Source organism: Emydura macquarii, unplaced genomic scaffold (genome assembly GCF_026122565.2).
Source record: "Emydura macquarii macquarii isolate MOO-44397 ecotype Brisbane River unplaced genomic scaffold, CSIRO-AGI_Emac_v2 contig_2676, whole genome shotgun sequence".
NCBI lineage: Eukaryota > Metazoa > Chordata > Testudines > Chelidae > Emydura > Emydura macquarii.
Window position 1 is genome coordinate 6392259 of NW_027132813.1, and position 24102 is coordinate 6416360.

The 24102-nt window shown below is 44.8% G+C and overlaps 1 protein-coding gene across 1 annotated transcript; it reads left to right on the forward strand.

Moving 5' to 3' along the window:
* The first annotated feature begins 4 nt into the window (after positions 1-4).
* On the forward strand, positions 5-20531 carry FOSL2 (FOS like 2, AP-1 transcription factor subunit). Its single transcript, XM_067564797.1, has 4 exons — positions 5-2039; positions 10723-10977; positions 15084-15191; positions 17021-20531. Exons 1-4 carry the CDS (start codon positions 1941-1943, stop codon positions 17528-17530), a joined length of 972 nt encoding a protein of 323 aa, XP_067420898.1. The 5' UTR covers positions 5-1940; the 3' UTR covers positions 17531-20531.
* The last annotated feature ends 3571 nt before the right edge of the window (positions 20532-24102 follow it).

A 24102-nucleotide genomic window follows, 5' to 3' on the forward strand; every position in this document is an offset into this window, starting at 1 on the left:
ATGATGATGATGATGATGATGCGGGGGGCCCATGTTCTCCACCCCCCCCCCCCCCCGTATGGCTGTAGCCGGGTGCCGCACGCACACAGACGTGCAGTTCCTCGTCCGTGCCGCGGCTGGGCAGGGCTCGTGTAAACACAGAGCGAGAGCGCCTGCCGCTGTCCCCCAGTGCCGGGCTGGGCCGGGCCGAGCGGCGCACGTAGCTCCGGGGGAAGGGGGCTCATTCACTGCTAGGCTCTGAGCCGTGAGAGGCAGCCCGCCCAGCCCCAGCAAAACAACGCTTCGGCACAGCTGCTCGGGGGCCACGGTCCCGTGCAACCAGCGCGATCGATGCGGTGCACGGGGCGGGGGCGAAGGCAACAGGTCGGAAGGTGGCTTGCACGCCCTGCTGCTCGCCGGAGAGTCTCGCAGAGCCCAGCAGCGAGGGGGACCCGTGCGGATCAGCACCGCCGGCCGCACCGCAAAGCCAGAGTCAACCTCTGGAGCCAGCTCCCGCCACCCCCGGTGCAAGGCCAACTTTCCCCCGGCTCGCGTTGCACAGGCGCGGAGCGGACACACACAGCCCGCCGCCCTGCACAGCCAGCGCCGGGGTAGCTGTGTGGATCCGACCCTCCCCCCCGCACACACACACTATTGCACAGCCAGGTGCACGCTAAGGAGCAAGGCGAAGCTCCGCTGTTATCTGGCCCCTTTTCTGATCCGGTTCCCCTTTAAGCGGAGCCCATCGGGTGCGAGCGAGGAGGGAATCCCTTTCGGGCCGCGTCATCCTAACCAAGGAAACCCGCGCTCGCGTCGTACAACGCAAATGACCATCTTTGGCAACATGCGCCAATGGAGCAGACTACCGGCCGCCAGCGAGAGGGGGCAGGGGGCGGGCTCTGCCCCTACCGAGCCCAGCGCGCTAGGCCCCTGGCTGCTCCCGCCGCCCAGGGGCTGGGGCCGTCTCGCCCGCCCTGCGGGGCTGAGCTCAGGTTGCCGGCAGCGGGCTGGGTTTGGCCGAGTCGGATCCAGTGAGTTTCCCCCTCCCCCTGCCCTGCCAGGTGGGAGGCTCCTCCTTGTAAGGAGGGGTTTGGCGAGCTGGGAGTTTGACGTGTGTGATGTGACTCCACATGGTACAGCTCTCAGAGGAGGGGATGGATAATAAGAGTGTGGAGTTGAACTAATGCCATTGCACTGACTCATCCAGGGAGAGCAAAGGAGCTCAGAGAACAAGATACCACAGAGACGCTCAGCTAGAAAGAAAGAGGGGGGCTTGCGAGCAGGGGGGGAAAGAGAGAGACTCCGAGAGGAGCAGGCAGCAAGTGTAAAGATCAATAATTAAGGGAGTTTAAAAAAAAAAAAAATCAAGAGGCTAAAATCCTGGACTGAGTCATCCAGTCCAGTTAGAGTCAGGACCTGGCACTTTTATAAAGGACTTAATTAAATAGGAGGCAAAGATCCTCCGGATTGAAAACTAAAGAGCCAGAGAGGCGTTGAAAGCAGAACAAATAGTCACAGGAAGTTTGAAGGAGAAGAATATAGACACACCAGTTTTCAGAGTGTGTTTGCGTTTTCAGGTCTTTCCCCCTCCCCCATCTCTTCTTCAGAGCAAATATAACAGCTTTGAAGAGAGAAAGAGGCTTTTTAAAAAGAGAGACACCAACAATTAAGCTTTTTTTGCGGCAAATTTTAAATCTACATTTTCCGGAGTGCAACAAAGAGCTCTGGGATTAGAGAGAGTGGCTCTGTTTGGTGAGGTGGGAAAGATTTCCCCCCACCCTCAAGTCTTGACCGGAGGAAAAAGTTCAGGAAAGGGCTTGATTTTTAACTGTTAAAAAAAAAATTCTTTGCTGAGTGCATTTGAAAGGCAGAAAATAAAAATCAGGCGAGAGAGGCGCAGAAATAGAGCGCGTGTGTGTGAAGGGAAAAAATTGTGTTTCTTCCGGCTTCTACCTTGGATCATGTACCAGGACTATCCCGGGAACTTTGATACCTCTTCCAGGGGCAGCAGCGGTTCTCCAGGTCACCCAGAGGCTTACTCCAGCGGCACAGCACAACAGGTAGGGGCCGTCACAGGCACCTCGCCATGCAACTGACACGATCAAGTTTCTCTTTCTCTTCTCCCCCCCTCCCTATTCATCTTTATTTCTGATCATCTAAGCACCTTCTGCTGGGGACTCCAAGGACAGTAGGTAACACAATTCTGCCTTCCACTTTGCGCACCGTGAGTTTTACTTTGAGACCAGGTCTCCGCTTTAGACAGGATGAAATAATGCAGTGTGGCTGTGTATAAAATCTGTGGGTATGGAGTATCCTTGTTATAGTATTGTGCTTTTGTGGGACACTTTTCCGTAATATACTTTTAAAAAAATCTGCTTAACCAAATAGTAAAGTTCACTTGCCACACCCAGTCCACTTTCTGAGAGCCTTTATCAAACCTCTCTGCCTACTTGGAGATTAGGGGAATAATAGGTGCTGCCTATCCTTTGGCACTCCGAATCCATTTCGAGTCCACGCCTTAAAAGGAGGGGAAAAACAACTTCTGGCTTTACAACAGTTTGGGCGTTTTTGTGTGAGTGTAAATAATGAGGAATCTAATCTATGGGTTTACAGGACGCCAAGTCAGGAGAAAAAGGCAACGTTTAATCGCCAGTGCAGCTAAGTGGTTAGTGTGTATTTACGCGTCGCTTTGTATTTCCTCTTGAAATTGCCGTCTCTGCAAAGCGATCCAGTTGCTGTCAAGGGGGCAGCGGGGTCTGTGCTGAAAACACACACCCTGGTGTTGCCGCGACCATTACTAGGTCAGTCGCTCACCGTGGGTTCTGCTGGCCTCTGCTGGAATTAACTTGGGGCTGTGTGTGTGAGAGAGAGGCATATACTTTCATTTTATGCCAGTTTGGGGATTGGAGGGTGTGTGTGTGTGTGTGTATTCCTGGTGGATTTCCTAGTGGGAGTAATTACAAAAAAAAGAGTGTATTAAAATGACTTTAAACCAATTTGTGTATGGAAATGTGTATGTGTTTATATATAAATACATGCAGTATGTTGTGCATATACTGTATGACTGCTGCTCTGCACCTTATGTGCATCTTTGAGTGTATGCAATGATTGAATTAGCGTTACTTCTCCTTATATGAAATGTTTCACAGTGCCAAAAATATCAACTTGCACTCTGTTTGCCACTAAAATAGTGCTCTTTTCTATACTTATCCCATGTGCTAGCTGAGCATACCTACAGACATGGCAGATGCACTCAAACAACAGGCACTAAAGACTTGGAAGTCAGAATCACTGATTTTTATTTGTCCTTGGAAGGCCAAGGGAATGCAATGTGACCTGAAATACTGCCTGCTCTGTAGGAATTCAACCAAACCTTCAACCCAAATGAAATGGTGCAAGCTATTACTGTTTACATATGTATTTCAAAATGCCACATATTACCCGTGACATTTCTGAATCTTGATGGGAGACAGGACACAAGGAAATAGGGTCTGATCCTGACATCCTGAGATGGGTTGCCTGAGGAAAAAGTGCAGAGGTGGGTCCTTAATCTTTACACAAGAGTATCACATCTTAATCTCATCAATCTGCTTTCAGATTGCTCCCAAAGACTGCAGATAAGCAGTGAATTTCTAAATAGATTAATAGTTTTAAGAGTTGTGTTGAAATACTCCAAGAGCATGTGCTCCTCTGCTTCACAAACTTTCCTGGAAAAGAAGACCTTCTGTTTTCTAGTCGGATAACTCGGATTGTATCACTTAACACAAATCTGATATCTAGCTCCAATTCCTATAGTTAGGCAAATACAATCAAGATGCTCCTACTCTTATTATCACTATTATTTTTAAATGGAAATTTGGAAAGAATGGTCTTTGGGTCACAGTTCTATTTGGGGCTTTTCACATCTATGAAATGCCTGTGACTTCATGGAAGTGGTTATCTTTTTTTTTTTTTTAGTGGAAATAGCTGTCAAAACACTGAAAGGATGACTGAATGATTTAAAAAAAAATCCACCCACCCAGAATCATTGGCTAAACAGAAGGCAAATGTTGGCTAATTCATAGCTTGGTGCAATATGCACAAAGATTTTGCAATTAATAATAGTATGGTACACTATGGAAATATTATTTTGTTATTTGGTACCTTTCAGCAGTAATAGTTTAGAGCTGCCTTTCATACCGTGGAATCCTCAAGGTAATCCTACTAAATTAAAAAATCATAATAAAATCTGTTAATCTCTCTTCTGCTTTTCTTTTAGTTGGAAGTTCTCTTCCCCCCTCCCCCAAATCATTTTCTCCCAAGTAGACAAACTATTTTGTGAGCTAACCAAAACAGCATTACTTCCTCCACATATATATGCTATTACTTTGATAGGTCCTGTGATACTCAGTCTCAAGGTCCTTTACTGCAATGGAGTTAAAATAAATAGAGAATCTCTTTAAGGAGGCTTTATTTGATTTGGAAGGTGTTTAAAGAATTTCAGTAAAGTGTGCCTGCCTCTCCCCCCCAGCCCCCTTTTTAATAGTGTCTTTCTGTGTGATGATGGAATGTGTTTTTGTATCAGCCAGGGTTTCAGCGTACCTAGGGAGTGATATTTTTGTTTTCTTCTGGTATTCAGACATTCCTCAAATCGCTGATTGCTGCTTGTTGATCAGTTTTCCTGTTCTCTTGACCCTCAGAATGCAAGCTGTCACAGAGTTCATGGGCTCTAGTTACATTTTTTAGATAACTTTTCTTGCTCTAAGCTTCTGGTCTTGAATAATATTGGAATTAGAAGAATGGAAGATATTTCCTGTTGAAGTTGCATGATTACACAAACCTAAAAGGCTGTTTGTTTGTTTTTTAATAGGCCTTTTTCCTTTTTGTTTTCCTAGGAAAACACCTCAGAAAGAGTTATGTGCCTGCATAAACTAAATCCATGGCTTCTGTGGAAAGCATTACGCAATCAGGCCAGTTACACAAACCTAGGTTATTTCATAACTTGTTTACATCAGCTGGCCTTCTCCCTCCCTCTCTCTCTCTCTCTCTCTCTCTCTTTTTTTCCCCCACCAGGGTTGCTTCGTCTCCCCCCTCCCTCCCCACTCCCAAATTATTATTTCTTGCATAATTTGTGCAAATTAACTGGCAAAGTAGGAGACGCATCAAGAAGTCACAGGATCATTTTTTAAAAATTACCCTATATTAAACTTTGCCAACAGTACCAGCCTGTGACATTCCTCACATCAAAGAACTTTTACCAGAAATGACTCAAAGTTTCCCAGCTCATTCCAAATATACCTCGTTGGTGCCCTCTATAGGAAAATCCCAGTAGGAATGTTTCCAGGGATTGTAGTTTGGAATCAGATTATTCACACATTTTCAGTAAATGTGGGAACAAGGAGGGAGGAGAAGGGGGGGGAGGGACATGAGAGCAGTGTTGAGAGACTTGGATTGCTTGGGAGCCCTTGGTTTTGCTTTTGTTTTGTGTATTTCAAATTCAATACATACAGTAGATCAAGTGAAGTTTGTAAAGAGGCTATGACACATTGACTGGATGTGTTGAACGTGTGAGTTAATGAAGTCTAACTGAAATGAGCTAGCTGTATCTTTTTCCCCTTATTTTTCTTTCAAGCCGCTTGTGGGTGGGTGGGTGGGTTGGTGTGGTTTGATATGGATGCCAGAAGACAGTTTCTAATGCTACTGTCGTAATAGGTCTTAGATCAGGACACTGGTTTAGTAAGTACGTAATTGTTTTTTTTTTAAATCTGGGAGTCTTCTCAAGGCCCTTGTGTGTCGTCTTTCCCCTTGATCTTGGCAGATGCTGTAGATTAGGATCAAACAGAAGCCTCACCTCTCTCCTAGGAATTGGTCTGTTCCACTGATTCTGTACTGTGGAAATCAGCAGAATTTTATTACCGCATAAAATACACGACTTGCAAATTTCTCTTTTGAATCTTTTTTCTTCAGAAGCATCAGTCACATGTTTGAGTGGAAATCATCTTTCTGAGCCAAAACTTTGATGCCTTGTAATTGTTCTATCCCTACAGTGTAGCGCTGTGACTTTTTTTAACATTATGTAAAATATTCTGTTCCTAATAACAAACTTGCCAGGTGGTGAACATAGAATTTAATGAGGATAATATATTTGCTCTTTCAGACTGGAAGATTTCCTCCTACATATTCTCCCACTGCAGTCCCTGACCTGTAAGGAAACTATTTGCATGAGAAAAGCTTGCAATGTTGGGGCCTTAATTCGTTATAGGATAATTTGGGTTGGAAGGGACCAACCTCTCTCGAGTTCATGGGCAGCAGTGACTCACTTGAAACAGCTTAGAAGCTCCCCATTAAGATGAGGAAGGGAAAGTGCAATCCCATCAACCTGAAAAATACCTCATAGTTGCTGGTATATAATACATGTCTTTATGCCCCACTGATGTAGCCCATCCCGCTGCATTTTGTAGCAAGATTTTATTTCATTATCTTTGGAATGTCTCTGGAAGATAGCGCATGGGAGGCCATTACCCAGTCTCATGTTTTATAATGGAAACAGACCTCAGCCCTTGCTGCAGTGAAGCACTGGGGAAGCTAGAGGAGCAGTTGTCTTTTACCAGGGAATGCAGTGGTATCTTGATCTACATCTTGCTTGGAGCAGTGCTGGGGCAATCTGGTATTGCAGTGGCTAAACGTTCCAGAGTGGGGTGTGGGGATCTGAAGTGTGCAGGATCACCATTTTACTACTGCTAAACGTTGTATATAGTATCATGAATCTCCATGGCACTTCAGGAACATAGACACCAAAGGGCTTGCAATCTAAATAAAACATAAAACAGCCAGTCAGGAGAGGGTGGGTGTGGGGATTAGTACTGATGAGATGAATGCAGGAGGCTATAAAGAGGGATTTGAAGGAAGTGGAAGGCGTGAGGGTGAGGGGACTTGGTGGATGAGGGTGGGGAGAGTGTTCCAGGAATAGAGGCCATCGTGAGGGAAGGTACAAAGCTGTGGGGGAAGGAGAAATAGTTAGAGCTGGGAGAAGCAGTAGAATGACTCAGGGGAATGAGCTGAGATACAAGTGAGCGCAAGATTATGCAGCTTGGTAGGTGAGGGGAAATATCTTGACTTTCCAGTAGTAAGAGTTTGACATCCAATGGACTTCAAAAGGGGGTGGAGGGGATCAGAGTCTGCCACTGAAAACTATAGTGTCGCAGTGGATTAGAACTGAAAGCATCTTAGGAGCCTCGCTGTGGCATTCCAGTGGCAAAGGCTTGGGGCCTACTAGCATTTCGGTGACAGAAAATGAATGGCAAGGCAGTGTCTGATTTGTAAATGAGATGAGTTGATCTAGATGGGAAGGAGAGAGTTGCCACAGCGGGAATCCTGGCCCACCGAGCAGAATGTGGAAACGACCGAGTTTACGTGTAGCAGGTAATTGTGTGTTAGGTTTAGAGACCCAAGATGAGTCAGAGTGGAGCGTCTTTTAAGACAGTCTTGTGATGGTGACACATCCTGTAATTAGTTAGATGGCGAAAGGAGAATAATAACGGAGGATTTTTATTGACACCTTTCGGAGTTGCCTGTCTCAGCAGAAATTTTCTGAAGCCATTTTAAGGGATTAAAAAGGAGGCTAGTGAAAAGGAAGCCTCATGTCACGGCAGAGACTAGAGGTGTTTCCTGGTCCCTCTGAACCTGTCCTAGACAATTTTGTCTGAGTACAAAGGCTAGTACCCTGGGTTTACAAATGGATGGTCCAAGGCTTTATCATCATCCAGCGATGCAGTTAAAGCTCCATCTATAAGACAGAACCCTGCCTTTATCCTGTTCCTGGCCACCTGAGCTGGTTGGGTTTGGCGCTGTTGTCATTGCAAGGAATAGGCATCTTGAGAAGAACTGGATTAGTGCGACAGTGAAGTCCTAGATCAAATGTGAGACCTGGTCGCAAATCTAAGACCAGTGGCCTTTCCACTGATGTAGGGTCTGATCTTCAACTTCTAATGGCTTGGGAGACGTTAGTATCTGACCCTTTATCCAGATAACAAGGTGATTATTATAATATATATGACATGTCAGATGTGAACTCCTTCCTGGTTATGAGGATGTATGGTACTGCAAGGGTCATTATCCGGCGGTTTGCAATAAACTTCTGTCGACACCTGAATAATTTTGCACATCTATCGTACTTTCCATGTAGGGCTGTCAACACCTTTTGCAATTGTTAATTTGGCCTCCCAACACCCAGTGGATGACAGCAAGAATCATTATTTAAAGAGAGGGGGAACTGTAGCACCGAAAGGCAGAGATCACACAAGAAGTCGGTAGCAGAGTTTGAAGTGGAACCCAGCTCTCCTGACTCTCACACCTGTTCTGTAACTGCTAGACTAGCTCATGCTTCCTCTTCAGGACCTTAATGTCCCAATAATTTTGCCTCTTTCATATCTCTGCACTAGTTACACTGTATAATGTGGAGACTTGATGACATCCTGTCCTGTCATACAAGCATAGCTTACCTTGGTGGAGAACTCAGTGAGGAGGGGGAAATATAGCTATTTTCAGCAAACTCCTTTACAGTGATAAAGAAGCAGCACAGAAGTTTGCAGCTTCTTTGGACCTCTTGGGCCTACCAAATTATTCAGGAGATCTCAGGAAAATGGCCTTTCTTATGAAGTTGTGAGTACTTACCATCCTTGTTAGAGTCAGGACCCAACGTTCTGGTGCGGCTTTTGCTGAAAGTTTGGTATCCAGGGACAGGGTCGTTCTTACATTTCCCCCCTCTCCCTTAACTGATTGACTCATTTCTTCTCAGTTTAGGTTGGATATTAGGAAAAACTTCCCAACTGTCAGGATAATTAAGCACTGGAATAAATTGCCTAGGGAGGTTGTGGGATCTCTGTCATTGGAGATTTTTAAAGAGCAGCTTGGACAGACACCTGTCAGGGATGGTCTAGATAATACTTAGTTATGCCTTGAGTGCAGGGGACTGGACTAGAAGACCTCTCGAGGTCCCTTCCAGTCCTACACTTATGATTCTCCTATCTTTTCCCCCTTAGTTTGGGGCTATCTCAAGCTTTAAATTGGATTTCTTCTGTGTTCAAAGTGTCTCTTTTGGGCCCAGTCCTGGTTGCATTGAAGTCGTGGGGAATTTGGGCCAACATTACACACGCACACAGACAGAGTCCAATGGCTAAAGTTCTGGTCCTGTAAAGGTCTGGAAAATTATTCCTATAGGTCTTGATTTAGGAAAACACTTAAGCACACATCCTTAATGCTTAAGTGATGTCCTGAAGAGGGATGCCCTCCAGAATTGGGGTCATAGTGGTGGTGATTTCCCATTCCTCAAATTTTCTGACTCCCCTGTGATGTCATTTTATTGACCTAAGGACGTGCATTTGCATAGGCTTATTTGAAGGGCCACAAACTGTTGTTAGTTAATAGTTATCACCTCTGGTCCTAAAAGCCTATTGTCACTTCCATATTCAAAGTTCAGAATGTTGGTGCAAGACATGTCTTTTAAAACCTAATCTAACGTTTGAGTGTCTCCTGAAAGGATCTCTTGCTAGACAAAAGCATTCTTTCTCTCATGCTTCCCCCTCGGGGGATGCATCATTGTTTTCCTAGTTGTTTAGTGCCAGCATTTTATCCAGTTGGATTTACTTCAGTCTGACTGAAACCAGGTATACATGTATTATGAAGGAGATCATTACTTACTACCTGGGTTTTACTGCTGCCTTGTTTTGTCTAGACAGTGCCGAGAGCTGCAAGGAACTTGTTCAATCTGAATCCTGAAACGCATTTTATAGGCTGATATTAAAATACGTATACATGCACATAACCGTCCCAGAGCTGGACTTTTTACATTATTCCCTAGAACCTGTTTGTCGTGAGCCTGGTTCCACAGAATGGAAGCCCTGAATTGTTGTGATGGGTCTCTGTTACCACTGCAATTCTCTACACAAACCTTCCATTCATAGAGCCAAATCCTTAGGCCAAAGCTCCCGGGTTGTATGGGTAGCACAGATCCCTTGTAAAAAGGGTCCACTGAACTGTACTCGATACTGGCGTTTATGGCTGATGTTTCTCTTCCTTTTCTCTGGATTGATGGAGAAGTGTTTTTCTAGTGGATGCTATATACAGCACACTTTTCAGGGAGGGGAAGCTTGGCAGAATTGGGATTGGAGGGGAGAGGGAAGGAGCTGCTTTGAGTTTGGGGGTGGGGGAGAAGAGGCTACTTGGCAGTGAGTGTCAGGAGTGGAGTAAAGCAAAACTGCACCAGAGCGGAATGGCATCCAGCAGTACAAATAATCGTTTTGACAAGGGAAAAGGCCCTTCACTTCACACACCAGAGCAACATTGATCCTTCAGCATGATAGACTCCGGCTGGCAGGCTTTTAGTTTTTGTTCAAGTAACAGAAGGTGCACAGGGCGTGTGCTGTCTGTGCAGGCGCTCTCCACCCCGTCCACTCCTCAGGAACAAGTGCAAACACAGGCTAGTCTGAATGCAAACTAAATGGCGTATGTAGGGCAAGTGCCAGATGCTGAAGCCTGTTCTGCGGGTTGTCACACCAGATTGGCTGCTTGTGGAAGGATGCAGCTCTCCATGTCATATGTATGTCGATGGGTCACTGAGTCTGTTTGCTTCAGGTGTCTACATTCTGGTTCTGGTACTTACGTAGATTCTCCCCAGTGAGTCTCCCTGGCTGACATCTTGTTTCTACTTAGGCATCAATATTCTGCATGTCCTGATTTCTGTCTTCCTTTTTTGTCTCCTCCTAGAAATTCCGGATAGATATGCCAGGATCAGGCAGTGCTTTTATCCCCACCATTAACGCCATTACAACCAGTCAAGACCTGCAGTGGATGGTCCAGCCCACTGTGATCACCTCCATGTCAAGTCCCTACTCTCGCTCACATCCCTACAGCCATCCTCTACCCAGCCTCTCTTCAGTTGGTGGACACACAGCCCTTCAGAGACCTGGTGTCATTAAAACTATTGGGACCACAGTGGGCAGGAGGCGAAGAGATGAGCAGGTAACCATGGTGGATAGAATGTCTCATCAGAACTTGCAAGCTAAGCAGGTTTGGGTATGGTTGGTGTTTGTATGGGCAACTGCAAGAAAATCTTAGGTGCTTATAGGGCCTATGATTCAGTAGGTGGTGTGCTTATCTGAACTGATTGATGCCCACCCTAGCTCACTACTGTGTTGCTGGAAGGGCTTTCTTTCGGGGGATTCCTAAAAACCAAGGCTCAGACAACTTGTGGCTATACAAGGATCCCATGGCACGTTTTACAAGAGTAAGAGCATTTAAATCCCCGAGTAAATTCTTTTTGGCTAATTATTTTGTCTCCCTAAAATTCCCCCCTCTTTGCATTTTTCAATTGGGTAACATATTCTTCACTTCCTGTCCTCAATTTGATGTGTGGTGTTATGGTGTTTTGCTGAGTAACTGCCAGGTTTCCCCTTCAGAGGTGGCTGCATTTTGCTGGTAGGTGAATTAATTCCTAGGGTCAGATCCGCAGGTGTGCCTGAACACTGCTTAGCACGCACAGTGTGTGTGGTGTGCAGATGGGTGGCTTTCAGTCACTTTGCCACTCCCTCAGTCCTAGGAGTGCCAGTTAGAGCAGCCCTGTGGTTGCAGTGACCCGTAGGGACTGTTCAGTGGCCCTGAATTTCCAGAGTACAGCACACTCTGATCACACTCTTTCCATCCTGCCATCCATGGCTGGCCCTTACTTCATAAAGGCTTTTCAGATCCCTCAGGATATCACACAAAGGAAGTAATTTAATTGCTGGGACATCATTACAAATTGTAATTCAGCCAAGCTCCCTCAAAGGCTTCACAAGTCTGGGCTGATCTGTGGCTTCACATCAAAACCAGGTGAAACTCTCTAGTCTAGACTGGGTTTCAGTTTGAGTTTGTTTGGCTGCAGCCCCAAACAGAAGAAAACCTCTAAACAGCTGAGCTTTACACACTCTGCTTAATAAAATACCAGGGGATTTTGGGGAGGGAGGGGGAGCAGGAAGGTGGAGACTGACCCTGCTGGCATGCCATGCCTGCTCTTCTCATCTGAGCCAATTCCTTCCTCTTCCTGTGTGCTCCCTGACTAGCTGGCCCCACTCTGATGGCATGAGTGCAAAACTAACCAGAACTTGACTGTGGGAGGCTTTTACTGCATAAACATATGCTTATTAAAAAGAGCCGTCTGTGTAGGGGGCAGCTGGAGATCTAAGTCAATTTCCTAGTGGGTAGGTGTCCACAAGGCAAACCCAACAACATCCAATCCCGTGGTGGCAGTCTCAGCAAGGATTTGTAAACTAAGCTCATTTTGTCCATGTTTTTACCGCTCAGAGGGACACTGACGTGGCTGAAGGGGGTAAGCTTGGACTGCCACTGTCCATGCTGTACCTGTTCTGCGGATTAATAGCAGACTTCAGCTTTCGGGGCTGTCAAACCAGTGCTTTTCATTAGTGCAAAATTCACTTCTAAAGAAAATATAAATAATCTGGATCTCCCTCTGTTGCTCTGAAGCTGCAGTTGTGCAGACCTTTGCAGAGAAATGCAGTGGGATGCTGCGCCTGGCTAGCAGATTAGATGGGCATTGCACAGGGTCTGTTGAAAACAATAAGCCCTCCTTTTACTTTCACATCATCTGCTTTGATTTTCAGTCTGATTATTTTAGTCTTTTTCTTTTCTTTTTTTTGTTGAGACCTCAAAGGCAGGCAAGGGGTTAACACTGCTCATAGTGAAAGCAAATCCCCTCGGTGCAGAGGGCTAAGGCAGATCCATTTTTAAGCCCTCTTTTTATAAGCATATGTTTGCTCAAGAAGTACGAGTAAAGCAGTGTGTCCTCTGCACTAGGGTGGATTGCCCTCACTTTCACTGGGCCCAACACTTTGTTGTCTGAAGTGGAAGAAAGCTGGCACTAGACCTAGAGGAATAGTTATCAACAAATCATTTGTATGACAAATGTTACCTCTGCGTTTACAAATTGGCCGTGAAGAGATCCCAGTATTCTCCAATTTGATTGTTGTTTGCTTTATTTCCTGAAGAATGCCTGCCAGTAATTCCTGCCCTGTGGCTTGTTTGTGAAGGATTCGTTCTGGGTCCTTCAGATTCAAGCACTGCTGATTAGAGAGATGCCGTGTTTGATACCTGATGGGCTGAATGGGACTCCTAGGGTCAGATTTCTGCTGTGGGGGCTCACAAATACAAATTCAGAATTCATCTTCTGAGACCCTTCTGTAATATTTGCTGGTTTGGTGAATGTTCCTGCCAGCAAACCCATCTACTAGCATATTCTGAGAATGAATACAAAAGGGGTACGAACAATACAGAACTGAGCTTTAAAAACACTAAGGACTGTTTCTATTTTTAGGCCCCAGCTAATGTTAAATGTGCATTATTCTGTGCCAGATGAGGGTCTGAGTTGTCACCAGTCATGGGACTTATTAAAATGTCATGGGATTTATTAAAATGGCAACCTGAGTCAGATCATTAAGCAGAATTGAAGTTACTGGGAAGAAATTATGGTTTTGTGCTCCTAAATCCTATTGGTGCTTCTGAAAATCCCATCCATAGGCCCCAGTTCAGCTGAGAATTAAGCATGTGCTTTAGGGCTCTGCTGAGCAGGGATCATATAGGCTACATATATTTTATGCACACATACGAATATTTTATACATCATAAAAATTCTTGTGTGTGCAATCTAAATACAAATCACAGAAATGTATAAAGTTAATAACAGAGCAAAACCCAAAGGGGTTGAGGGGAAATATACACAAGTTAAAATGCAACTCCTGAAATGGGAATGTTGGCCGCCAAATATGTAAATAAATAAAAACCCAGAATGAAGCTAGGCAGAGTAAAAAAAAATAATAATAAAAAAGAACAGACACTGAAAACTATGAGTAGCTTGTTCATTGCATTATTCACTGCCCTGAAGATATTAAAAGGAAAGAGATTTTTTTTTTTAAACAAAATGTTCCCATTATGTGTTGGCACTTCAGTTCTTTGCACTAGATCAACCTGGATGCTAGCACCAGACTAATCAGTTTCAGTTGTGTTTCTAATCAGTGGGACTGATCCTTAATGGTTTAAAGCTGCACGGCAAGTCTGGGCAGTCAGTGGAGCTAAGCCAATGCACGCCAACTGAGGATGTGACCCAGTGTTACTCTTTGCATCCCGTATTCGAGTTGTGAACTCTGCATGGGAGAGAGAAAATCCAAATCCAAATCTAGTTTGCATTGGAATTTAAAAATGCTGGCCAGATCATCAGCAGGTATAAGTCAGGGTAGCTGCATGGGCTTCATTCAATGTGCTGGTTTGCATCAGCTGAGGAGCTGGCCTGGTAGCTATAACTACGGAAGCATTTCTGTTGCTGTGTGATTTTGCAAACCTTGTCCCAAAACCTAGATTTTTGAGCCTGGCTTGACTGGATGCTGTGGGTTGTCTGATGTCCTTAATAACTCTGGTTTCACCACAGTGTCACTCCATAGGCTTCTGTGGAGTTACTCCTGATTTACACCAGTGAAAATATAATCTGCCCCACGGGTCTTTTTATGTTACTGGCTGCTTGCCTGCTGATACAGGAAGTACAGTGTGTTATCTTGGCTAGTACTTGGAAATCTGGGGCCAGATGCTGAGCTGGTGTAAATTAGTGTAGCTCTATTGACGTCAGTAGAATTACTTTGATTTGCATCCGCTGAGGATCTGGTCCCTGACCTTCAGGTTAACGACTGTGTTTGTGTGGAAAGAAGCAGCTATTTTGTTTCAAGAAAGAGGCGCTTACAACATCTTGCTCTGGTTTTGCTTAACATGCCACCCAAGTTGTGAAACAATTCGAGCATCTTCTATCAGCTTGGCCTTGGTTGCAGTTTCATTGTCCTCTTGCACAATCCTCCTCTTGTGCCCCTTTGTGCCTCGAGCCCCAGCACTTCATTATGGAGCCAATCCTCTGAGCGATGTTAAGCACCTTCATCTCCCAGTGACCTCCATGGGAGTTGAGAGTGTGCAGCACCTTGCAGAATCAGGCCCTTTTTGCTGTGTGGTGAAATGTTGTTGTTCACAAAGTGCAAGGAAGGATTTGCTCAGATCTGGCTGTGGTTTGATTTTGTTTTTTTGGCATATGCCTACAGCTGTCACCTGAGGAAGAGGAGAAGCGAAGGATCCGGAGAGAGAGGAACAAGCTGGCAGCTGCCAAGTGTCGTAACAGACGTCGAGAGCTAACTGAGAAACTCCAGGCGGTATGTACTCTGAACGCATCTCTTCCTTCCTAGTTATACACCCCTTGGCTTGCCCTAAACCACTCCTCTCTTCTTGCTGTGGGTGACATAAAGACACTGCAAAGTATGTACCACGTTCCCCTTCAGTGGCTGGTTCACTGGGTTTAACTGCTTCCTACTGCTACTAGCTAGTGGGATCGCTCCTTTAGCTCATGTGGTAGAGGTAAGTGCTGTGCTGCTCAATGTCCTGAGTTCAAAGCCTGCTGACAGTCTATGTGGGGGTATTACACTTAAACCCATGTGTGTCTCCCAACTGTCTTGTTGTTTGCCCAAGTTATAAGCATATATAGTTGTTTCAATGTCAAACTCCAAACCCTACCTCTTTTCAGTGCTTGATTGTCAGTATAGATTTTCTCTTTATGATTTTGTTTGTGTTAATTCATGCTGCGGTAATTGAATAGGTTAAACCAGTGTTTCTCAATTGGTGTTCCGCGGAACCCTGGGGTTCCGTGGGAACACTGTTAGGGTTCCGCGAGAAAGTGACATTGCGCCGCCGAGAGCAGCTGTTCTCCATGCCACCAGAAAAGGGAAGATGTCCCGGATTTTTCAGCGGAGAGTATCGAGTATGAGTGTAATTTCCCCGCGGAGTCTAAAGGATTCCGCAGGGAAATGTAATTGAGAAATGCTGACCTAGTTGTTTGTATATAATTTGCTTATTTTGACATTATTTTTTGGCCCCCTATGTAAAAATACTGTTAAGAGTTTGGGGGGGTTCCGCAATTATTTATCAAGTTCAAAAGGGTTCCGTGGCCAAATTTAATTGAGAAACACTGGGTTAAACCAATGACATTTTCCCCTAGTGGAACTCCTGTGTACTCCAGAAGGATCTTTCTACAGGTCCCCTGGGAAGGTAGGATGGTCCAGTGGCTAAGGCACTAACGTGGGACTTGGAAGACCTCAGTTCAGTTCAGTTCCTGTGCTCAGCCACAGACTTCCTATGTGACCTTGGACAAGTCATTTAGTCTCTCTGTGCCTCAGTTCCTAGCTGTAATATGGGGATAATAGCTCTGCCCTGCCTGCGAGGGGGATGAGGAAAAATACATTAAAGATTTTGAGGTGCTCCGATATTACAATAATGGGGGCCATACAACTACCTAAGAGAGGCTAGTTTTCAGATGAGGACCAATAGATCACTTGTTCTGCCCAGAACCTAGCTGCCAACTGCAGTGATTAGGAGCCAGCTGGAATTTCCACTAGGGTCTCTTCACAGGGTCGCTGGTGCCTAAGTAGTCTGGATAAGACCAAAGGGGGATGAACATGGAACCAGGAGTGGAAACTCAATCTAATGGAATCCCTTTACATTGGGCTGATTTTCCAAGGCAGTTTTGAGTGTTTGAAATGTGCCAGGGGAAACGGCAGTAACTTTTCCTTAACACGGAATGGCAGATTGGCCCCAACCACTACAGCCGTGGTGGAGGAAGGAGAAAGGAATAGGGGCAGGGTTTCCTCTGCCATTCATAACTTGTACTTCTGCATCCTGGATGCCATTCATCATTGTTTCTGTATTCCCCTCATACCCATTCATCACTGGTCCTCGCTGCATTCTCTGAGGTCCCAGGGGTACATTGTTTGGTTGGCTCTGAAAGAGTATGTTAGGCAGTACCAAAGTGGTTGATCCCAAAGTATTGCCATGTTTCTTATTGCTCATAGATGGTCTCTGAGAGGGGCATGTAGTATATCTGCTCAGCTTCTCTCTGTGCATAGCACATTCTGGTAAGGCTCCCACTTTGCCCACCCCTCTCTCCTCCAGTGTAGGCTCTCCTGTTAATTTATTTCTCCTTTGTTTGCAGGAAACTGAGGAGCTAGAGGAAGAGAAATCGGTGCTGCAGAAGGAGATCGCTGAACTCCAGAAAGAGAAGGATAAGCTGGAGTTCATGCTGGTGGCTCATGGCCCTGTCTGCAAAATCAGCCCCGAGGACCGTCGCACCCCACCGTCTCACAGCCTCCAGACGGTCCGGACTGGAGCAAGTGGAGCAGTGGTGGTGAAGCAGGAGCCAGTGGAAGAAGAGATCCCATCCTCCGCTTTGGGCCTCGACAAAGTTCAGAGGTCTGTCATTAAGCCCATCAGCATTGCAGGGGGGTTTTATGGGGAGGAGCCACTCAACACTCCCATTGTGGTGACCTCAACACCTGCCATCACCCCTGGCACCTCCAATCTGGTCTTCACATACCCCAGCGTGCTGGATCAGGAATCTCCTCTCTCCCCTTCAGAGTCATGCTCCAAAGCTCACCGGAGAAGCAGCAGCAGCGGTGACCAGTCCTCAGATTCCTTGAACTCTCCAACCCTGTTGGCGTTGTAACCCCCCGGTGTCCTCCATTTGCTAGTGTGTTACATCTCCACCCGGGACTGTGGCGGGGGGGGAACCTCCTCCACAGGATCAAAGACAGGCACAAGGGTGTTCAAGCACAAGGACAGCAAGAGCAAGAAAGGGGAAACGCTGCGGCTCCGGGAGCCTCCCATAGCAGGAAGAACAAGAACAAATGTAAACTCCATGGAAGCAGAAATGGCGATGGTGGGAATGATGTGCCCCGTCCATTTGGAGAGGGGAATCTCCCCTCTGGATGAGCTGCCTATGGAAACCTCTTCATGTGTTCAGTGGACTTGGGAAACACTCTTGGTCAGGACTGGAGGCGAGCTGCAGAAAATCACTAGTCACCCCTTTCCTTTGTGAATTGATCTGATCAGTTACTCTCTATGCTTAGTTCATTCTGGTTTATTGATCTCACTTCACCCCTCCCTCTCTCTTTCTGTTATTGATACCATGACCTTTCATCTAGTCAATCTAAACTCTAAAGGCTTGTTATGGTCTTCTTTAACTGATGGTGATGTCGGGAGGGGCTGTGGGAAATTCTTGCTGTTGTCAAGGTGGGCAGTGTTGGGAGGAGACACAAATGCTCAGTAACAGGGTTAGCGCTTGTAAGTCAATAGCCCACGGGTTCAGTGGCAAGGACACCATGAATAGAGACTGTAGGATGCTCATTAGATGAAGGGAAGATTTGTTTGGAGGAGTCGGAGAGTATGAAACGGATGTTTTATTCCCCCATGTGCTGCAAAGGCCAGGTTAGCAAAATACCTAGTTATGGGGCCTGGAGTGGTGCCACAGCAGCTGATGGGATACCAGAGTCCGTTTCTACTAGCCGGTGTCTTTAACAGCGTTTCTTCTGTAATCAGCGTTTGTCGAATCTGCTGCTGGACCCTTTGTTTCCTTCACTCTGGCTACCTGCCATCTTGGGTGAAATGCAGCCACCTCATCCTCAGAATCCCTGACTCATGCTGATTCCACTCCATGGGCAAACCCTTCCACCCCATCCCTCAGCGCATACCTCCAGAACATATCATGGAAGATAAAGTGCCATTCCAGCAAATCCAGGAAAGAGATTTACTAAGAACGAAAGGGTGAAGCTGCCTGGATGTTCCTGTGGCAGCTTCCTCTAGGCACCCATACAACAATGCAATTTGCATCTCTGTTGTCTTTCCTTGTCTGGACCTTGATCCCTAGCCCCTGTTGTGTTTTGCTACTTGCTGGATTTGGGGATTTTTAATTCAAGTACTCAAGACAAGCAGAGGCCTCTGCCCCTAATGCTGGGTGCTCTGTCTTCTCCTACACAGGGTCTCAACTGACAGTGCAGAGCACACACAATGGGCATGGCCATTTAAAATTAATGTTCGCTACTGAAAATAGTGATATGCTTAACCTCCACTCCTCTGGAGCCAAGTCCAACTCCTACCGAAGTCGGTGGCACTTAGACCCCATGCTCAGGTGAGCCATAGGTTTTTCCAAGACAGAGAGTGCATCGATGTTGGGTAAGGCCCCTGCTGTAGTAGCTGAGCAGGCATGTCTAGGCATTCAAAGAGTATCTCCTTTAATTCAAACCTATTGAAACTCTGTGTCAGCACATCTAACCTATTTGGTTGCGTGTGGTATAATCTTCTTTGGCTTGTCAACTGAAATCTGGGTATATTCTGAATTAGGCTGGACTGTGGAGGAATCTTTGGTGCAGTGTCTGAGATGCAGAGCACCCTTGGATCCTACTGCCTCCACTGGGATTTGACTTTGCTCAGCATCTCGGAGGATTGGACCTTTACATAGCAATCGTGGATTCTATCAGACCCAGACGTTGCTCAGTTGCTTATATCAGTTTTAAAGGGATATTGTCTGAATGTAGGTTTTGTTAAAAAGCAACCCAAACATTTATAAAACTTGCCATGAACGGAAATGTTTTAGTGAATTGTTCCTGAAACTGAAATTAATTGATTCTGTTTTTTCTTTATTATTTAAATATTCCCTACTGTATGCTAGTGCCAGAGACCCAAACCGACTATAGACCAAAAGTAAAACTAACCAGTTAGTTTCATTGTCCTTAGTTAAAGTGCAAAACTTAACTGATTAATAGAAATGGTAAAAAGTAAATTATTTTAAACATCTTTCAATAAGTAGCCTGGAAAAGATTCTATTGTCATAAGATATTTAGCTAGAAAGTGTCACTTCAAGATAAACTCTGGCTTCTGTTTTTTTTCCTCAGTTTACCAGATGCTCATTTAGGCTGATCTAAATCACAAACCTCAGGACACTCAGTAAAATGTCTCCCATCTTTCATTTCCACTCATGCGGGGCAGAAGATAATATTAACAAGCGGTGACTCCTAAACACATGTAACTTCTCCCTGGGCCAGTTGACCTATCCCACTGTTCTGCAAGGAATCCCTAAAAATTAGAGGTTGAATTAGCATTAGTACATGATTAGCATTCCCTTTGGGAACTGAGTAGGTACCTGGTTTCCCAGTTTTCTGAGGAGTCTAAAACTGGCAGCGTGAGAGCAAAAGGATCTTCTGCAGTCTCATTGGTCCCTAACTGCATCTGTGGTGTCTTGAAAAATAGACAAGTCCCTTCTAGTATAACTTCAGGTGATGCTAACAATCGCATCAGCTATTTGTTTGACCTGGGATCAGACAATCCTTTTCATTACTGTGGGTGTGGTGAGAAATCTGTCTGAGTGGCCAGCTTTTGTGGGCAGGCAGGTAGCAAAATAAAATACGTTTCTGAAAGAAATCTTCAAGTGTCCTTTCCCCTGCTTATAAAACCCTCTTTTGCCAGCCAGCAAGAGTTAGTCCCAGAAATCAGAGATGACCTTTTTTCACATCTGATCCATTCCCATGTTTTAACCCTGGGTTGCTTTCTATAAGATTTTTTTTCCCCCAGATATCAGCTCCTCTGCTTAATTGGGCAAGTTTGGGCCCAAACTTAATTGGGCCTTCCCCTGCAGCATGGGACACTGGTCACTTGCAGGTTTAAACTAGTGTAAATGGTGGATTCTGTATAACTTGAAGTCTTTAAATCATGATTTGAGGACTTCAGTAACTCAGCTGAGGTTAGGGGTCTAGTACTGCGGTAGGTGGGTGAGGTTCTGTGGCCTAACATGTGCAAGAGGTCAGACTAGATGATCATGATGGTCTGTTCTTGCCTTGAAGTCTATGAGTCTTGTCCTGGGTCTGTCTCTCCTCCAAACCATAGAGCCCGCACTCCATCTCTGTGACATGGGCATACATCCAAGGGAGAGCCAAGCTCCTCTTTAGACCTGTTCATTAGATGTTGCCCAGAGGAGCCTCAGCCATCTCCCTGGTGCTCCCTTTCTTCCTCCTGCCCTCACTGTGCCCCTTGTTTTGCGCTTTCAGTGGGCGCTTCAGAGCTGAGCCTGAAGCAGCAGCATCCCTGCTGTGAATGGTGACCCCTTAGGCAGCTTGTTTGTAACCGTCTGAAGCAGAGGATCTCTTTTCTAATATCTGAAAAATACCTTGGGCAACTATTCAGTTGTGACAGACAGTTTTAAAAATGATGTATCTTTTTCAAGTTTAAAAAAAAAAAAAAAAAAAAAGCAGAGGGGAAAATAAATCCAGACGTTCTGCAGCCTTCTCCACCTGCCTGCTTTGCCCCCTGAGACCCTTCAGGGAATCCCAGTTTAAGAACCTCTGTGTTAGGCCACAGGATTTGTGCATTCCACTTGAGTGGAGGCTTCTCAGGACAAGTAGCCTTGGCTTTGCTTACCCTGTTGCAAGTCAGATGCCACATGATCTCTCCCTGCTGCTGTGAGTTGGCTCTGGATTCCTCTTCTACCAGTGTCAGTTTCACCTACCCTCTTTCAGAGAGTGACATTCTCCACCATTTTGCAACCAGTAATCTCCAAACCCACCTTTGTCATAGTGGTTCCTAAATGTGGAGTGTCTTCAGATGTTCTCTTTGTAGTTGGGGCTGGGGACATATTGCAACTAGGGTCTGATGCAAAGGCTATGTAAAGCCATGGGCATCTTTCCACTGACTTCTACAGGCTTTGGATTAGTCCTTTTGTGTCTGGTCCCAGTTCAGTAACGCACCTAAGCACATGTTTAAAGTAAATACTCCTGAATTGGGGGAGCAGCTAAATCAAAGGAAACATTAATTCAACCACCAAGTGCTTTTATTCTCATGCCAATTTCTCCCCCATTCCCCACGGCTCCCAGTTCTGGCGTTGCCCCTCTCTATTCCTTCCTGTTTGGTGAGGAGGCTGATTAAGTCTGAAAACTGAGGTGTGATAGGCCTGGGACCAACCTGCTGGGGATCAATAGTTTGGTTTTTTGAAATATTATTTAAATGCTCTATTAAGTTCATCTGAACCCTTAATTTTGCTGCTTTCTGTATGTATGATCCTCCTGGCCTTCATCCTAAAAAAACCTAGTATCTCATTATTTATTGGCAGGCAGACATTTTGTGCCTGCTCCAGCAGATCTGCCCACCATTAATTTAACATCCTCCCGACTCACGTTCTTGGTTTTTCTTCCAATTCTAAGCAGAATTCTGAAATAGTTTAAAATAAAAATTTCCACAATGACAGTTTACAAGATCATTCTCATGAGAAAGGCCAGGTCAAACATTTTAAAAAAGGAAGGAACAATTTTCATTTTTTCTTATTTATTTATCATGTTTACATCTCTTTCTCTGTTCCAGACCTGGATATAATAATGAGAGCATTAAAAATACTTCAGTTGTCTGGTTTTGCAGATTAATGATGCCTTTTTCTTTACTTAAGGAAAAAAAAGATTCCTGATTTATTTTTTCTTGTCTGTATAAAATGTATAAAGAGACATTTGTTTCTAAAGATGCATTATCACTCCTTTGTGAACAGTAGCTGGGGCTGGGGACAAATTTCAGAGTACAAGATAATAATAAAATCCTATCCTGTTCTACTTCATTGTTCCCCTCCCACACCGAATGATTAAAGGGTTACTCCACTTTCTTGTTTGTGATTACTTGATATTAAAAAATGTGTAGAAAATAGGTATCTGATTGTTTTTGCTCAATGAAAGGCTAAAATGTTGTGTATATATTTAGATATACTGTGTAGTTCAAAGTAACATCAGTAAAGGATAGTGCATCTTTATTAGAGCGATAAGTTACTAGTGTCAACTGAAGTCTACTTTAAGATCCTTGAAGAAAATGGCCTGATTCTGATTCCATTTACATGTGTGTAAATCAGGAGTAACTCCTCTGAAATAGGAATCAGTGGAGTTATACTGGTGTAAAACGGGTGTGAGAGAAATCAGAATCCGGCCCCAAAGATTCATACAAATCTATAGAGATCCATGACAGTTTGGGGCACCATTATCCTTCCCTCTCCTCCCTCAAAAATTTAGATATGATTTTTTTCTTTTTGTCTGGGGTGAAATAATTCCTATCAAGAAGGTTCTTAAAGGTGACTGCTAAATTGGGACCCTTTGCTATTTTGATCTTTGTATAGTTCTTGCGATCATGGAGAATCTTGGCTCTGAAGCAATCTCTCTGGTGTTGTCTCTTTTCTGTTCTTATTTTACTGTAATACAGGCATACAGTATTTGCACTAAAACAAAAAGCTTGTTAGAGAAAGCTTGCTGCTATGAAAGAAAGAACATATTCAAACCGTTTTGCTTTTACAATTTTAACTGAGTAGCATTTTGTAGAATAAAATCAATTTAGATTGGAAAAGAAGAATGAAGTTTCTTTTTTTTTCCCCACCACCCTTCTCCTTTCTTTTCTTTCCATTCCTTCATGGTCTCTTCCTCCTCTCCCTTGGTGCTCAGTTGTAATGATTGCCTGTGTTGTTGATTATGCTGCTGGGAGTTATGACACTTGTAAATCCTGTTTTAATGACCTTGTGGACACTTTTTTGTATAGCGAGAGCTAACTGGAGTTCTTCTTTCTGTTAATTGAAGTAATTAAAAGGCTCTCTTTGCTATGAACAATTAAAAGCTTGCATGTTCTTTCAATCCAAACAAATGGCTACAGATGCCTGTCTGTAAAGCATTTCAGGGCTTCTTTCATCAAAAGGGCTGCAATCCAGATAGCTGTTCAGCAGCAATAGTGGTAAATGGGGCAGAAGCCAATGGAATGAACCACATGGGCTAAAAGGCAAATATTGCATTAATCCCTTTATCTTGCTTTCAAAAAGAAAGGGATGTAACCAGAAACTGCAAGATGTGCTGACTTGCTTTACCATCTTTCAGACAGAAGGACTCTCAGCTTCCACTGTTACAACCCGGGGGCTAAATTCTGTTCTGAGGTAGCTAGCTAGTCTACGGGAGCAGCCTGTGTTTACCTGGGGGATTTATACAGGGATAACTTCACTCATCTACGAAAAGTAGCTGCCTCTGGGGTGGAAGGTGGCATCTGTTTACCCGCACACAGCAACACTATACTACAGTTTAGGACAGGAACTGAAGGATCCTGTATTCAGCTGAAAATACAGGAGCAATGTTTGTTAGGCAATAGATTATTAGCCATGTTGGGATCTGTCCCAACTCCTACAAAGTAGCCCTAGTCCTACGGTGGCACTGGATGTTTTATGAGTATATGCAGTCAATATTT